The sequence below is a fragment of the Haliotis rufescens genome, unplaced genomic scaffold, assembly GCF_023055435.1.
Source record: "Haliotis rufescens isolate VD_foot unplaced genomic scaffold, xgHalRufe1.0.p SCAF_3, whole genome shotgun sequence".
Taxonomy (NCBI): Eukaryota; Metazoa; Mollusca; class Gastropoda; order Lepetellida; family Haliotidae; genus Haliotis; species Haliotis rufescens.
Genome location: NW_025964001.1, coordinates 54,137,399 through 54,156,239, shown reverse-complemented (window position 1 = coordinate 54,156,239; position 18,841 = coordinate 54,137,399). Strand labels below are relative to the sequence as shown.

Sequence of the window (18,841 nt, the reverse complement as noted above, 5' to 3'; positions counted from 1 at the left end):
CGACATTGTTCTTCAAACGCCAACACCAGCAGGTAGCAGACGACAACGAGCAGACGACAACGATGGAAAGTTGCTTCGATCCGTTGCCCCTGGGTCATTCAGCGCTGAACAGTGAAAGGATCTAGGTCATCGCGTCAAGTCTACGAGCTCGAATAAGACAAACTCATTTATTCTGCCATTTTGGAGGTTCGGAACCGCCAAGGGGTAAAACTAGCGCTGCGCTTAAATGGATTGAGAGTCCTCGTACTCCTGGCATATCAGCTGTAGCGCAAACACCGATAGGAAACCATTTGCCGGCTTAATCAATGATCGATCTTTATTTATGTAGTTCTTCAAGGACTTCCCACTTTCTTAGACTCGTGTGAGATGTGCAGAGATCGTCCAATACACATTTACTCAATATTTGACATCGTAAATATCTTAAAAGAACGCTCACGCACTCTCAAATCAATGTTGGCGTCAGTTCGCCGGAGTCGTACACTGAATTATCAGTTGAATGATTAAACTATTTAATTTCTAAACTCATAGCAATGACGTTTGCTTGATTTGGAAGCCACCAATGGAAATTGTATGTTGACGTCGACCATGAGCAATAAAGGGGCCTTTATCCCATTTCGTCGCCAGACAGTAACAAATTCGTTCATTGATCACCCCCTTTGTGTCCTTTAATGTATATTCAATCACAAGATTCAGTGCGGTTTTTTTAACTTTCAAAGCCTCTTTAGGAACATTTTTTAAATGTACATACGTGCTGTGACCCTGCATAAGTTGTTATCGAAACGTAAGAGAAGGCATTTGCATGTGTTCCAAGGGCCGCGAATACTATAGGTATTTTCCATGTATAGTGTTCCTGACATCCTGTTAAGCGTGCTGTTACTGTTCACGTAATGACCTATTATGCAAATGTCATATGATTTGAATACCTTCCATCCTGCCAAGTATCGGATGTGGCAAAAGACAATCTACTCGACGGCGGTAGTCAATGAACACATCGATCCATGTCGTCCCATGAAGAGACTGATCCGAGCTGCAAGTGTATTGCCCGCACGGATACAACCCATGTCCATCTAATACCCAATAAAGCCGATTGTACAGGTGAGGTGAGGTGAAATGGGGCTTACGTCGCGTCCAAGATTATTGCACTTATATAGCGACGTGCATGTACGTGTGTGTGTTTGTGTGGCTGCCTGTACTAGTCCGGACTGATGCCGATTTATAGTGCTAGCTCACTGAGATACCATGCCGCAGTTTAACATGAATATCCCACTCAGACACAGTATCCTGACTCCGAGCCGACCAGTCTTTGTTTTAGCCCCTTAATGCCGAGCGCCAGACAGGGTAACAACAAGTACCATCTTTAAACGTGTTTTGGTATGACGCGGCCAGGGATCGAACCCTGGACCTTCCGCTCTCCGGGCGGACGCTCTACCACTAGACCACGGAGACGGTCGCCGATTGTACAGCGCAAGGTACATCGACTTAACGGGTACAATGCGTACCTATCCGGAACCCAATGTAATCGAATGTATAACTCAAGGTCAAGGTCGTGACCTGACATTACAAATATTCATTTACATCACTTCGTAAGTAATATCAGAAGTTGTGTTTGATTAATAACTACATAATCTCGCCTCATGTCAGCTACGGACAACAGGAAACAAAACAATCTCCACATTTCTTAATAGATACAAAGGTATAACTCGAGCACCTGGCTGCAAAGATTCATGACCAGATTAAAAAACACTTGACCCTTTGAGCTCATCTCCATCCATGAAGACATAATAAACTGGATATTCGAGGAAGTTTTGGTTGTCTGTTGGAAGGAAACCCTTGCAACTGTCATCTCCATAGAAACGGCAAACATTTTTAGATGGTGATTGTTTAGCGCTTGGTGTAGTGTGTACAACGATTTATTAAATATTTCAAATGGTGTTTGGTTGCGCTCCAGTATGACGAGAAGGATGAACAGAGCCAGTTTAAGAATCTTCAATTACTCACGTAGAATGAGTACACTCGGCTCACCTCAGCCGCCCAAGGTCATCTCGGTCAGCATTAGAAGGAATCCATATATGCTCTGGATTCGATAGCTTCCCTAGTTCCATCACAATCTACCGGCAGTCGCGACCATTATAATGGATGTTGTTCGAAATCAAATTGTTTATCTATTTTCTATTAAACGTACAGAGATCCTTTCAAACAATCGGCTGTTGTGATTACGAACTCGTATGCGAAGTGATCTGTAAGTGTCACGGATTACAATGGATATCACAACTCCATTGCTTTCCGATGTATTATGTATAAGGTAACGGATTAATCCGAGTGAATCCGAATGGGATTAAGAGAACACAGTCAAGTTTAAACCATTGGCAGTGTAGCAGTCTGTGCGCCCCGACAAACAGTTTGCGATTCGAACTCGGGTTTTGTGCTTTAGCAACCACACGAACCTCTAAGCTTCCGGTGAAGACACCCGAGTCTATACAAGTAACATCATACCCATCCACAAGAACAATTCAAGGTCAGTCGCAACATTGTAGCGGGGTTCCTCGGATCGATCAAGCTGGTGGTTTGCGTACTATGAACCAATACCAATGTTCCAGAATGAGACAGTGACGTGTTGCATTAATGTAGCCGCACCACTCAACAGGACAGAATGCATATGCATGCATGCATACAAGACGGAGACGAACACAGACACAGGGACAATGTAAATCATGCATTTCCTTTTTTGCTACACCACGGACGTTAGATGTATTTATTCACAGACTATGTATACTCAAAGAAACGCAAACCTCGCTGACATACTGCCAGCAGGGTATGAAACTCCCAAAAATTTCAGCCAGACCACAGGACCGGCTAGCTGAAATGCTTGCCAGCCCTGACCAAAACCTGCCTGCCCACTATAATCATATGTTTCTCAGGATAAGCTAACGGGATTTCTTTTTGGTTACATTTTATCATTCATCTTTACATGTGAATTAATGATTATCATCGGGAAATAATTAGAATATTTTCACATATGAAATATAACCCGACCGTCGGGCAGGGGAATTTGAAAATCTGGCAGCCCGAGTTGAAATCAACCCGTCTCGGACGGTCGGGCAGGCAGGCATTTCGAACACTGATACTGCTGAAAATAATCAAAGGACCACCTGACTATGACATTACTATGGTTAATATGCCATGCCATGACAGATTAACTATAGCAATTTGAAAGAATCGTTTGGTCCTTAATTCTTTGAGTAATTATCATTGTGAGGTTTTATTATGTTAAAACAACTCTTCCTTTTTTTCGGGGCTCAAGATGACACACAAAGCTTTCTATACAGCTGTAATGGCTTTATAAACAGATTTAAACTTTCCAGTCTTACTTGCAATTGTACTTATGGGTAAAGTATTAGGTGAGCTTTTTTCTCGTTTAGAGTCGTACAAGAATTTGAAGAGAATTTGATATGCGTCTCGTTTTTTACTAAATACGCACGAAAACGTCATGCTATGTGGTCCGACATGACAGCGGCTTGGACACGGTAAGATTAATCAGATTGTACAGCCATGTAGCCAGTACCGAGTATACGTGAATGATGTAGGCCGAGCAATAAGACCGCTACATAACGGCAGCGTTTAAGTGATCGAGCCTGGATCAGACAAACCAGTGACTGAAAACGTGCAACGACGCGCGCACCTTCCGAACAGGTCAGACACGAAATCAGCCAAATCTTAGATGCGCTGTGGACATCTGGGATATAAAACATGCAAATTTTCATTTTCAGTGTTATTATAGGGTAAAGCATAAACCAAAAAGGAACGAAACATACACCTCAAATATATGCAGGCTATGCCGTGTCCGTATGACATGACTGCTCCGTCTCTACTTACAGCAACTATTCATTTTAATCTACTCCGATAGAATCGGATCTGGTTTCCTACCATCTATACGTGTCAAAAGCATGGGTATACGTGCCAGCCTTTGCCAGTTTCAACGTATAATTACGCCCCGAATATCCATTCCTTTCGCATTCTTCATTGGTTTTATCCACGGGCCAGTTGACCGATTAGAAGTCTCGGCTGACAAGCATGTGGCATTCAACCAAATATAAAGCCCGTAATATCAACCCGGAGAACCAGTTGCATACTTGCACGCCGTAATAGGTACGTTTAACACTGAGGCAACGAAGGCCGTCAGATTCGGGCTACCAATCTGCGGTGCGCGATATAGCATTGATCAGCAGGTAGGGTTCCGACCCTGCCGAAACAACATGGCGTCGGTTATCTGCTCACCTCCGACTGGGCGCTATTTGGAGACGGATGCTCAGGTTACGAGGTCAAAGCAGGTTGCGTGTTACATGAACCGTGCATCAAGATGAAATGTTTGTTTCGTGGGAGGCAATTAAGACACCTATCTGCCTATATATGGTCGGCGTATCCGAATTCCGGCAGATTGACATTCATAATAGCCGGCGCCCGGCGAATCTTACCCTTATAACCAAATTACCTAATCTGCGCTCCCATCTCTCCACCACCTGTTTACAATCGTAACCATGTACACAAGAAGGTTACTTTTATACAATCTTATTACAATGCATGCATCTTGGATAACGCCACACGCCCCGAGCACTGTGTCGGACCCCGCCCTCCATTACACGTAGCGCATGAAATCCGTGGGTTTTGTTGCAGGAATCTATCATGCGAGATTCCAGGTGAACGTGACTGGCCGTGCATGTCAAAGACGGCATTAGTCAGATGTGTGACCGTTATATGCAAATAAAGTTAATTTAGAATGAGTGTTGTACAATGAATTTTAATGCGTATAGTAAATATACAGACATATTTAACCACATGTGTATTGTATATATATAGCGATTTTCAAATTATCTGAATAACCATATTACAGGACTCCGGACATAATATAGAAATACATAAGTCGTTGACCCAAGCTAACATGCTTAAGACTATCCAGATTTGTTGTATTATCATTATTATTATTTTTTTAATAATTTTTTATTTATTTATTTTATATATATAGTTTCTTTTTAATTATTATTTTTTAATTATTATTTTTTAATTATTATTATTTAATTATTTTTTATTTATTTATATTTTAATAACACCTATAATAATATTCTGTAGATTTTTTTATCCTAAATCGCCACATATTAACACGAAACCGAAATTGATTATCTAGTGTCATGTCTTGTGACTGCACAATAGAAATCTTTGATTACCCCTGCGTTTGCTTCTAATTGGCGTCATATGCCGCGACTCCATCTGGATAAAGAGTTCCCGTACACAATCACTTCTGCAGGTACCAGGGATATTTGGTTTATCACATCCATGTCAACTATCACTGTTTTCAAAACATGCCGGAAACTTCGGGATATATGAATACAAATTAAGATATGATGCTAACAGTTTCCATATCTCGACATCCGGGAGAGCAGATGGATCATTTGATCAAATTGTGTATATACTTTGTAACACAGTGGTTTTTGCTTGGTAATATTATCTCCATTAAATATCTTCAAGATAAGTCGTCCCCAGCCCCCTCTGCATCAGGACCAGCACTGAGTCTGTTAATGGAATGTTATTTTGTAACTTGAAACTCCACAATCTCTGCTCAGATTCGAGCACATTCTGACCACTGGAGGATATAGCATATAAGGTCGTTCCTAAACCTCGTATGTCGCCGTGAGCCACCATGACTATACCTCTCATATCATTCTTTTAGCACGATTTGTTCGTTTGTTGTTTAACGCCGCACTCAGCAATGTTACAGCTATATGACGGCGGTCTGTAAATAATCGAGTCTGGACCAGACAATCCTGTGATTGATATCACGAGCATCGATCCACGCAATTGGGATTGATGACATGCATCAACCAAGTCAGCGAGCCTGACCACCCGATCCCGTTAGTCGCCTTTTACGACAAGCATGGGTTGCTGAAGACCTATTCTATCCCGGAATCTTCACGGGTCTATTCTTTTAGCAGATTTCTTGTAAGTCATTGTATTATGAACACTTCAGAGTAAATCTAGTTTATGTAAATAAAAGCGAAATCCTTTCCATAATCACAACGAATCTGCATTCTTTTAGCAGATTTCTTGTGATTATGGAAAGGGTTTCGCTTTTATTTACATGAACTAGATTTACTCTGAAGTGTTCATAATACAATGACTTATACAAAACGTGACAGTATTTAACACAACCAGATGTATTCGTACAGACCCGCTGAATGAAACTAACTATGTAACAGTACATTCAAACATGACTTCGGAAATAAAAGACTTCTGTAGCGTTTAATACCCAAAATGAATTGTCACATAACATTAACACGGCATTATGTAATCTACAATTATGTCAAAATGTTGTCTACCGTCAAAGATCAATCTCGTATGCGTCAAAGATTTTCTATAAATAGTAGCTTCCAAAATAATCAAATCAGCTGTTTCGGTTTCTAAAATGTTGTTCCAAACTGTCGAGTACTCTCTCCAAATAATGGTAGAATTAAACAGGTTAAATAAACATACTGCCTTAATATGTTGAGCTATTTTTCCCGCAGTTTTAATGATGAAGAGAAGTTTCAAATGTTTTATTTAGATCTGTTACGGTACTATAATATGACGACAATCTGTCTCCTAATTAACTCGTGCTGTTTTGTTGTTTAACGCAGCACTCAGCAATATTCCAGCTATATGACGGCGGTCTGTAAATAATCGAGTCTGGACTATGCAATCCAGTGATTAATACCATGAGCATCGATCCTCGCAATTGGGATCGATGACATGCATCAACCAAGCCTGACCACCTGATCCCGTTAGTCGCTTTTTACGACAAGCCTAGTCGCCTTTTACGGCAAGCCTAGTCGTCTTTTACGGCAAGCATGGGTTGTTGAAGACCCATTCTACCCGGATCTTCACGGGTCTAACAAACAATGAAGCGGTTTGTTCGGACGAAGGAAGGATTGATGCTTTTCCATATTACTGATGCACAGGTGAGCGGAGGTGAAATGTGTTTTACATCGTGATCAAGATTATTGCACCTACATAGGACCGTACGTGCTTGTACTTGTGTGTGTTGCTAGTTGTACTAGACCGGACTCACGCCGGTTTTATTGTGGTAGCCCAGTGTTTCATGTTTTAGGCCGCACTCAGCAATATTCCAGCTTATATGACGGCGGTCTGGACTAGACAATCCGGTGATTAATGTCATGAGCATCGACCCACGCAATTGGGACACTCAAATTCCAAGCAAGTAGTTTGTTGTGGTATGCGTGATTTACTGTGTATGATTCCAGTGATACGATGCACACTCTAGGACTGTATTGGTGGAAATTTGTGAAGATGTTTCTATTTAAAGTACGTATTCCAGAATTTGTTTTCCCCCTCCTGTCTCCTTTGGAAGGCCTGGGTCATTGCGACGAGATACTGGGTGAGTGACTATGCTTTTACGCCGCTTTTAGCAATATTCAAACAATATGGCAGGAGATACCAGAAACTGGGTTCACACATTGTACCTATGTGTGGAACGATCCCGGGTCATGGGCATGACGAGCAAACCCTTTAACCACTAGGCTACCCTACCGCCCCATGATATACTGAAATGAATAAAAATCAACAGTATCGCATACAGATGCAACTGAAAACGACCTGTTTAAATTGGTCAATAAACTACAAGTATTAAGGTTTATTTCATTCTACCCGACAATTGTACAATCTGGTACAATGTTTATGCACACTGATACACGTCTGTAAATTTACGTAAATTTACGTCTGTAAATATAAATATATACATTGTATGCTCTATATCACAATACGTGATTCATGAGTAATGAATTTGTTCTGTTCTGGTACAAATAATCCACAAGCTAATCAAAAGACGATATTACGCATCAACGTGAACCGTGTGTACAAAGACAAACAACCAGTGGATTTATAGGCTTTGCTTCAAACATATCATTCCTTAATAACTACCCAGTTCTATGAAAACTATTGTCAAGCCCAGGACTGTTCGCCAGGGGCGAAACTTCCATTGTAGTGGAAAAGCAATTGCTTACACCTCAGAAGAAAACCATTTTATTTTTACACCTTAAAAAAAGCACATTTTGTATATATTTTTAAAAACCGCAACCTCAAGGTACCATCTATGCAGTCAAATTAATATTTGTTGTCTAACTTGAAAATCGGAATCTTTACGCACTTTAGGATTTTCGTGGTGGGTGGTTTATCATAACTGAAAACCCTGGTCACCATGCCAGTGAGTTCTTCCACCGCAGAAGGTTCGTTCAGCGCTGTAAGGCAGATCAAGACATACCTCAGGTCAACAATGGCCAAAGAGAATGAGCTCTTTGGCACTACTCCACATGCACAAGGACGTTGACAACGTGATTGACGACTTTTCTGGAGGACGGAACCGCCGAATTGCCAAAATCTTTGAATTATAACATACATTTCAACCTTAATTCAAAGATCAAGATACTGCGATTCTGTGGATGACAAGGTGACTTTATATTTAAGGTGCATTTCATTGTTGTGTCGAAAATGTGGTGAAACACACACACACATTTTATATATATATATATATTATTATTTTTCTAATAAAAAATATAAAACATATTTTACCAATATTTGTTACAAATAAAATCTAACAAACGGTCCCGAAATGCAGGAATTAGCGTTTAAGGGCATCAAATTTAAAAAAATCGGGTTGAAGGGGGGTTGGTTGAGCGGTTCATGCCCTCACAAAATTGCTTTTGCTTGCACTGAAAATTAGCCTAGTTGTACCCCTGGTCGCCTGCAAGATCTAGCTACACAGATATGCTACTAAATGTTTGATAGAGATGCTCCAAATATTCCACAGCTCACAAAAGTAATTTCACGAAAACGGATAAAAAATTGCCCGGAAAATGTTTCCATAGATATCCATCAAATTTGGGCAGTATGATTTGCTGCAACAGTAGCTCAAGGCTGTAGCGAGGTAGTGATGATGTAAGGATGAATAGAAACTAACATTATACCACATAATGGCGTACCAAGGCGTCAGCGTAACGAGGTACTGGTCGTTACTTACACGGTAACGCCTTGCTACAAACGATCGGTTCATGTTCAACACTTGGCGTTTCCTGGACTTGTAAGCATCTGGATGTCGCCGCGTGACGGCCGATGTTGAGGACAGTGCACATCGTGAATTCCGACACTGGCTCGTACGCTGTTGGGTACGAGTGGGCAGGCAATCACCGATGGGACGCCACTTGCACGTCGATATCGATTGGAGAGGCGTTGTCAGTATACCAAGCTCGCCATTCCATTCTCCCGATATCACAGGCAATCAGTTTGTGAATTGTGGGCATTCGACTTTCTTGAAATATATTGTACAGAATCCGTAAGGAAATTGTCTTTAATCTTACATTTGAATGGTTTTGCTCTGTAAAATCGTGGTTAAAAGGAAGAAGATTATCGATTCGAACCAAATATTATATGCCAGTGGACCCACCACAGAGCCGAAAACAATGGCTTTGATGCATCTCTTGCAATTCAAAACGTCTAAACAACCCAACAGTAGGAGCAGTATAATTTCTCGTAGCAGTAGTTGTAGTGGTAAGAGTCGTCAACGGTAGAAGTAGTAATAGTAGTAGTGGTGCTAATACCAGCAGGGGTGGTGGTGGTAGCAGTAGTAGCAACAACGGCAGCAATATTAATATGGCAGCATGTAGTAGTGATAGTAGCGACAGCAATAGTCCGTTCTGGTTTCAAAGATTCCGAAAGGTTGGTGGTCCAAAAGAAAACTATGTATTCATGTGTACATTTAACTAAAAATAGGTGTGTGTCGCGGGTGGGAAGGTGTGTGTCGCGGGTGGGAAGGTGTGTGTCGGGGGTGGGAAGGCGGGTGGGAAGGCGTGTGTCGCGGGTGGGAAGGTGTGTGTCGCGGGTGGGAAGGCGTAGGTGGGGAAGGCGTGTGACGGGGATTGGGGAAGGCGTGTGACGGGGATGGAGGAAGGCGTATGACGGGGATGGAGGAAGGCGTGTGACGGGGATGGGGGAAGGCGTGTGACGGGGATGGAGGAAGGCGTGTGACGGGGATGGGGGATAGGCGTGTGACGGGGATGGGGGAATGCGTGTGACGGGGGTGGAAAGGCGTGTGACGGGGATGGGGGAAGGCGTATGACGGGGATGGAGGAAGGCGTATGACGGGGATGGAGGAAGGCGTGTGACGGGGATGGAGGAAGGCGTATGACGGGGATGGAGGAAGGCGTGTGACGGGGATGGGGGAAGGCGTGTGACGGGGATGGAGGAAGGCGTGTGACGGGGATGGGGGATAGGCGTGTGACGGGGATGGGGGAATGCGTGTGACGGGGGTGGAAAGGCGTGTGACGGGGGTGGAAAGGTGTGTGACGGGGGTGGAAAGGCGTGTGACGGGGGTGGAAAGGCGTGTGACGCGGGGGGAAATGCGTGTGACGGGGTTGGAAAGGAATGTGACGGGGGTGGAAAGGCGTGGGACGGGGGTGGAAATGCGTGTGACGCGGGTGGAAAGGCGTGTGACGGGGGTGGGAGAAGGTGTGTCACGGGGCTGGAAGGTGTGCGACGGGTGGGGGAATGTGTGTGACGGGTAAGGAAAAGCGTGTGACGGGGTAGGAAAGGCGTGTGACGGGGTAGGGAAGGTGTGTGACGGGGTAGGGAAGGCGTGTGACGGGGTAGGGAAGGCGTGTGACGCGGGTGGAAAGGCGTGTGACGGGGTAGGGAAGGTGTGTGACGGGGTAGGGAAGGTGTGTGACGGGGTAGGGAAGGTGTGTGACGGGGTAGGGCAGGCGTGTGACGGGGGTTGAAAGGCGTGTGACGGGGGTTGAAAGGCGTGTGACGGGGGTTGAAAGGCGTGTGACGGGGTAGGGAAGGTGTGTGACGGGGTAGGGAAAGGCGTGTGACGGGGTAGGGAAGGTGTGTGACGGGGTAGGGAAGGCGTGTGACGGGGGTGGAAAGGCGTGTGACGGGGGTTGAAAGGCGTGTGACGGGGTAGGGAAGGTGTGTGACGGGGTAGGGAAGGCGTGTGACGGGGGTTGAATGGCGTGTGACGGGGGTTGAAAGGCGTGTGACGGGGTAGGGAAGGTGTGTGACGGGGTAGGGAAGGCGTGTGACGGGGTAGGGAAAGGCGTGTGACGGGGGTTGAAAGGCGTGTGACGGGGTAGGTAAGGTGTGTGACGGGGATGGGAAGGTGTGTGACGGGGATGTCTGAATATCCCTCGAGATAACCCGAGGTCAGTCAACACAACAGGTACGTTCCAAGGTTTGAGGATTTAAGGCTATGCCTATTAGGTTATCCCAGGAACAGAAGACCACCAACACCTCTTTTTGCCCCGGCGTTCGACTACGCAGGAATGCACATACAAAATCATCGGTAGGTATATTTCGGAAATAAGCTATACTGGTCAGGCTGTCAAAGCGCGGGCGCTAGAGAGATTAACACCACAAAACCTGAATCCACTTTCACATAACCTACTGAACTATTTTCAGAGGTGTAAATAATAAAGTTTGTGCAATGCGTTGATGGTATTGTGTATCTATAACATAGGTACATGCGAAGGCCTGGAAACGGACTGTAGTTCCGCATCGAGCTCTGCGTCTGACAAAATAAGCCACTGCGCATCCTTTCTGCTATTTGCAGCCACGTTCCCGCTATATAACGTACACAGCAGGTACTCGGGGCTATTCTAAGATTCGTTTATTACAAAAGTTGTTACGGAAATGCAAAAAGGTCGGGACTATGAAATATATTTCAGCTGGGAATAAAAAAGGCAATGACCACCAATACATTGGTTTTGAGCTTATAGTGTCTATCACATAACAGTTCCTTTTATCACTATAAAAAAGATAGGGTAGTTTCTAAAATAACATTTTTTCTAGTCAACATAAAGAGGTTATTGGTCAAACTACTAGATCGTTATAACAATTGTACACAAACATGGAAGAATTAGTGTATCATTTGAAACGATGCAAGTACATTGCAGATTGTGAGTTGGTTATTTGCCAAAAACAGTAGCGTGTGAGAAACAATTGTACGCAACATTGTCAGGTGCATAGTCATGTTTTAATGTATATGTATCATGTATCCTTCATCCTGTGTAAGAGAAGGAGGGAGAGAGAGAACGAGAGAGATAGAGAATACGAGAGAAGAACGAGAGAGAGATAGAGAGAACGAGAGAGAGAAGAACGAGAGAAGAACGAAAGAGAAGGAGAGAAGAACGAGAGAGAGAGACCAATGACGACATCTATTCCTTCAGAAACTCGCACATATACAGTCGTGTTCACATGACAAGTTCTCACACGTATTTATATATTTACATACACGTATACACACATGAATGGTTACCCACTAGACCATACAGCTATTAGAATAGCTCTATACTTTCGTGGCTTCGACGGGTGATGTGTCACAGTGACTACGTACATACCACGAACTAACATTAATCTCATTAGAATTAAGACAAATTTTCAGTCTTATAACATATATATAATTACAACGTACATGGTTTCTATTCTTAAGCTGATCATATATGAATAACTCTATGTAACCATTAAGCCTTATGTCACCGCCTGTTGGTACAACAACCTTTCAGACGTACAATGCTCACAAGAGGCAACGCCTTTCAAGGAAAACTGGTTATTCTCACTGTCCCTATGGTGCAGCCTAAACGCTTACATTAATTGTCTAATTGTATTCTTGACAACGGCGCTGATAATGGCCGTATACATGGCCCTCTATGCCTCGCCGGCGCTATATAGGAGACGAAGACACGCAGGTTTTCCTTTGCACGCAGGTCCCGATTGGGTATATCGGCTCAGATCCAACGTTAATTAAAGCACTATCCGTATGTCCGACTTGGAGACTGACGTCCGTCTTATAGGTTACTTAACGTATAGCTGTCAGTCAATGGGAGGAACGGGCGGAACGGCCCAAGTCAAGGAACAGTTATTGACCGATGGACCGACTACTCATGTAAACGTAATAGGGTTATTAAAGATTAGGACATTTGGATGAGATCGGTGATGTAGAATTGTTCGTGGCAATATTTGCATAAATATTCAAGGCAGAGATAGTAATTTACACAGAACGATTTAACATTTCACGTCGCATCGAGAAACAGCTGCGAGAACAAGTAATGAAAATGTATGGTAAATACAGTTTGTCAAACATTTTAGCATAGCTATGGTTGAATTAAAAAGAATTGTATACATGTAAACAAATAGGAAATATTGAAGTAATATTCTCATTCTGATCAAAAGGTAGGTGTGTCATTCTGACCATGAGAGGTGTATATCTCATTCTGACCATGAGGGGGTGTATATCTCATTCTGACCATGAGGTGTATATCTCATTCTGATCAAGAGGAGGTATATATCTCATTCTGACCATGAGGAGGAGTATATCCCATTCTGACCATGAGGTGGTGTATATCTCATTCTGACCATGAGGTGTATATCTCATTCTGACCATAAGGTATATATCTCATTCTGACCATGAGGTGTATATCCCATTCTGACCATGAGGAGATGTATATCCCAATCTGACCATGAGGTGTATCGTTTCATAAGCAAGAAATTCACCCTCGAGTGAATGTTAATACACTTTGAACAAACTATGGACTTGTTGACTTTGAAGCATCCTCGACAATCTAGTGTATATGTCCATCCTAGTTAAATGTCCTGTACCCATTCACCACCATAGCGCCATTCTACTGTGACTTCACTATCTCCATGCAATGGTAATTTGAATCGACGGATATTGCATAGCGTCGTGCTCGGGCCCAAAACGATGCAATAATAGTGAACTGATCCTGGGTATTTTTCTTAATGTTTGTTTGTTTGTTTGTTGTTTAACGCCGCACTCAGCAATATTCCAGCTATATGACGGCGGTTTGTAAATAATCGAGTCTGGACCAGAAAATCCAGTGATTGATATCATGAGCATCGACCCACGCAATTTGGATCGATGACATGTATCAACCAAGTCAGCGAGCCTGACCACACGATCCCGTTAGTCGCCTTTTACGACAAGCATAGTCACCTTTTACGGCAAGCATGGGTTGCTGGAGACCTATTCATTCCCGGAATCTTCGCGGGGTATTTATCTTAATGGAATATTATACCCTGGATAACCGAGGATGACTTTTGACAAACATTTCCCATGTGAGCATGCTCAAAAAGGCAATAATAAGGCCGAAGACGACCTCAGGGGTATACCGAACAGGTAATTAGGTTCGTCATAAATATTCCAACTGAATGGATACTCTGAATGTAGAGTCCTACTGTGCGGCGTCAGACAAAAAGACCTGTTCATGCACATTGTGATCCTGGAGGGCGATTGGACACGGTTGGACACGACATTCTAGAATGTCATCGCTATTTTGTCTGTTACGATCAATGGAATGTTTCGGCAGATAATGTAGACTAATTTTCCTGTCATATCTAAATCGAATAGAAACAATAGGTAAACACTCATCTGTTCCCAAAGAAAGTTTTCCGGGTTCAAAATGTATACATGTCATATGATATCTTGGCTAAATTTGCAACGTAACATTCAATTCGTAGAGAAAAACATTAATACTTGATTCCAGGTTAGGACTGTTCTTCAGAATCTCATGCTTCCAGTAAAGGCGGCTATGCTTGTCGTAAGAGGCGACTAACGAGATCGGGTGGTCAGGCTCGCTGTCTTGGTTGATGCATGTCATCGAACCCCAATTGCGTCGATCGAGGCTCATGATGTCAATCACTGGATTATCTGGTGAAGACTCGTTTTAAAGCTGAAATATTGCCGAGTGCGGCGTTAAACAAACTTCGCGATTTTTCTGATCTTGCACATGTATTTGCTCGCTCTTTTCGTTACTACCTGTGCTAAGCCGGCCGGTATTAAGAGAATCCCGCCCGTTATCCCAACCTTACAACAACCTCCTCTCAGTGGCATAGTTGAGCTAATGTTACACGGGCGAACGTTTTACAACAAAAAAATAAGGCAAAGTCTGTATCTAACTACACACGCGGATCTGAGGAGGCGTTCAACAGTTTCTTCTGCACTATACCTATACATGCTGGCGTTTTAGAAGTATCCGGGTGCATAAAGTACTAGAACTCCACCTCAAATGATTATATGCATTCAACAACAACACACGACTGCCCAACCCAAATCAAATAATCACCCGACCTTTTAAATAAGGTTGTGTTCGTGCTACCCTGTCTCCCGGGCTCTTGAGAATAAATTTAACAAATGAATCCTACTCAAGTCTAGATTAATCTGGCAAGTCTAGATTGCTTTAGCTCTGAAATTAAGCATTGTTCTGGGCTCCATTTGGATTTAAATTTTTATTTTGTATACATATGTATTTAAATCAGAACTTCATTTTTGGACTAAATGTTAGTGTATATTAAAACTTAATGGCTTTCCGCGTACGTGAGTTCGCATTAATGTCTACACATAAACAGCCCGACAACCATTACAATATAACTATGTTAAATACATGACTCATTAATGCATGCTGTAAAATTAATACCGGAACATTCAATTTGTGAACGAGAAGATCTGGTAGGGGGTGCATTAACTAGTTATGATTGGGCATATGCTTCTGGGTAATAAGGAAGAATAACCAAACATTATTATAGGTCAGGCGATATTAAAAGTTATTTCTTATCTGCGTATTAGGCTGGTTTTGATTTGCGAAGTTCCTCCATGGTGGGCATGTTGCATTCAGTATTGCATCTTCACCACGTGTGAACTTTACAAATATTAATCTTATCTTTCCGGGATATTTATATATTCTCATGATCCAATGTCTACACTTTGTATGATTTGATGGTTTTTAAGGCTATAATATATTGATTATCAGTGAGTTGGGTTTAACGCCGCTTTTAACAGTGTTCCAGTTATATCACGGCGTGTCAGCTTAATGTGGGAGGAAAGCCCGAAGTGATGCAGGTCTCGGACGTTTACCACTTTGGTGAAACCCACGAGTACGAGCATGGTGCTGACAAACCTAGTAACATAATCTGGGCGAACCGGGATTCTAACCCACAATCATAGGTTTCTGGCGTGTCCAAGGGACGCAACTCTGCACAGCGAATCATGGCACCTTAGACGACTGGGCCACCTGTGTGCCCCCATATTGGTTATTAGATTTCCACCTCGCCCATTTCGCTACTAAACAATGTCCGTCACATCCGCCGATGGATGAGTTCGTTTTAAAGGAATACAATATGAAATGCTTCCCACCAGTTTTGGAGAAATCTATGAAAATCTTAATTTCATTTGGCCTAATTTTTCAAGCGTTTTCGTACTCTGCAAGAGTTCTATATAACACTGAAATATTCGGTGATATATGCCCATCTGGAAAGTAATCGGACATTTGTGTAGCGAGTACATCTTTAACATGTTCTGATTTGCCTAAAGAATTCGATCAAAACAGTCCTGCACTCTGAGTAGCGCCTTTGACACAAACGTAACACCGAATACTCAAGAATTGGTGCAACGTGTTTAATCCTATACTCATCTAAAGTATGCAGATTTCTCAACACGTGGGTTTTCGTACACGTGTTTTAGTGATTTCTAATGAACGGCATAAATCATGCTTGACTTACCTGCGTTGTCGACCACCATGACTTCAACCCACTTCATGTCTTCCTGAACAGAACGACTTTTCTTGTGGATCACCGCCAACTTTTTGTCACCCGTTTTGGTTGATGACGAAGCTACGCCGAACAGCACCATGCTGAATTGACGAATCTGCATGAACCAATGACAAACTGCTCCTCGTGGCGCTCGTGAAAAGGGTGCCGCACGTGCACTGTCAATTACACGACTTATGCAAATTCACAACACTTTATTATTTTACTTGAAGGCCTAGTCGTATTAAATTAAAACATTTAATGCATAAATGCATGTCCAGAAACATTTTCCTGAAATGGGGTGATATTATATGCTAGATTAAGTACTAGTATATATTCCAAGTAGACAATTTTTATACGTACTTGACATTTTAACGTCTATTTACTCCAATAATGTTAATGTGTTCGTTTTACACCTCATTTACATAATTTATACAACATTTAAGTGACAACGGTATTACTTCGCCCATGCAAAATTATAACCGATGGAGCAAATAATGACGGACCTATAAATACTTGGACAATATGTCCTTTTATAAAGATGTATTCTGTGGAATTGATGGTTTGTCCACAACAATATAGGTAATGTTGTTTTGTACTTTGATGTGTAGTCAAGGAACAATAATTTATTGCACAATGGTGCGTGTTGTTTTAATTATTTATATGTGTTGTTTCATTACATAATTCATTTCCGATTTCAATTTAGGGACTGGACATCTTGTAGGGATGTTTGTCCCCGTTCCTATTAGCCCAAAGTAACCCTCATTGTCGTCACCGTTGACTATTAGCGTCGGCCGACCCGTGAAGATCCGGGTAGAGAATATGTCTTGAGCAACCCTTACTTAACGTGAGAGGCGACAGACGGGATTGGTAGGTCAGGCTCACTGATTTAGTTGATGCATGTCATGGTAGCCCAATTGCGTGGATCGATGCTCATTATGTCACTCACTGGATTGTCTGGTCCAGACTCGATTATTTACATACCGCTAGAATACTGCTGAGTGCGGAGTTAAACAACAAACAAAATTAACGTCGGCCGTGTGGTGCCACATGGCTACAATGAAGGTTCCAAGGATTTTTAAAGGAAGGAGGACGTTGCTCCTGTTATCATCCACTTGCCAGACCCGAATGCTTCCTTGGTTGTGATGTAGGTGGACATGCGGCGAGCAAGGATATTCATTCACTTACTCACTCATTCAAGGGAATAGTGGCTTCACACACACACACACACACACACACACACACACTTACTCACTCATTCAAGGGAATAGTGGCTTCACACACACACACACACACACACACACACACGCTGCACCACGTGGAAAGGCCTTACTTATACAGGCAAGGGTAATTCATTTCAATCCTTCATGGTACATATATTATTCCGCAACATGGAATATATACACAGAGTATAAAACCCATGTGAGCACGCCTTGGCACAACATCTGATAGCAATTACAAACGATATGACACCGACAACCGTTCTATATAGGGGATCGTATACAGACAAAACAGCAGCTGATTTGGCCTTGTATATGTTAATTCATGACTGACGCTCCCGTATGTGGGACAGAAATGATCTGGTGTCTCAACCACCCCACATTGATTACCTCTGCTTATGTTATGACATCATCATATAGTCTTACGATACACGGTAGCTGCATAAACCATTAATATATAAAAAGTAACACTCGGTTTGACCAGCTGCTGCGAATAATCAACGTTGTTGAATTTTGCACATAGGTATCCCTGTCATCTAAGACGCACACAGATATATATATATATATATGCAATATCGATACCATATATCTAGCTATTATATATTGAATAATTACGTTATAGCCACGTGTATTTAATGGAATTTCTGCATTTTACCTTGTTTATCTAATTCAAATAATATATTGTTTATCTTAGATATTTTTTAGTATTTATTTGGTGTTTGTGAATTGTCAATTCTAATATTTCTTGGTAAATTTTATAGATCTGCTGTTATCCTTGCAAATAATATGCTTCTCTTCAGCCAAGCTGTTATTCGTGCAGACAATTTTTTAACATCTTGTCAAATATGAAACTGCGCAATTTCTTGATTTGGATAACTGCCTAAATCTAAATGTGGCAGGTGCCCCTCCTCGTTTCACCCCCCACACCAAACAGCCCCTTAAAAACGGAAGTTAACAAGAGTTAAGTCCCATTTGTTTGGCACTGA

General features: G+C 42.4%; 1 protein-coding gene across 7 annotated transcripts in view; it reads right to left on the bottom strand.

Moving 5' to 3' along the window:
• The window catches only part of LOC124116153 (RNA-binding protein Pasilla-like), a 62,261-nt gene extending 45,509 nt beyond the window's left edge, over positions 1-16,752 (bottom strand). For all 7 annotated transcript variants that reach the window (XM_046477377.2, XM_046477381.2, XM_046477378.2 and 4 more), the window contains exon 1: positions 16,609-16,752. In XM_046477377.2, the coding sequence (XP_046333333.2) occupies positions 16,609-16,738 (130 nt within the window). In that variant the 5' untranslated portion in view covers positions 16,739-16,752. The remainder of the gene's footprint in view (positions 1-16,608) is intronic.
• Between the last annotated feature and the right edge of the window lie 2,089 nt (positions 16,753-18,841).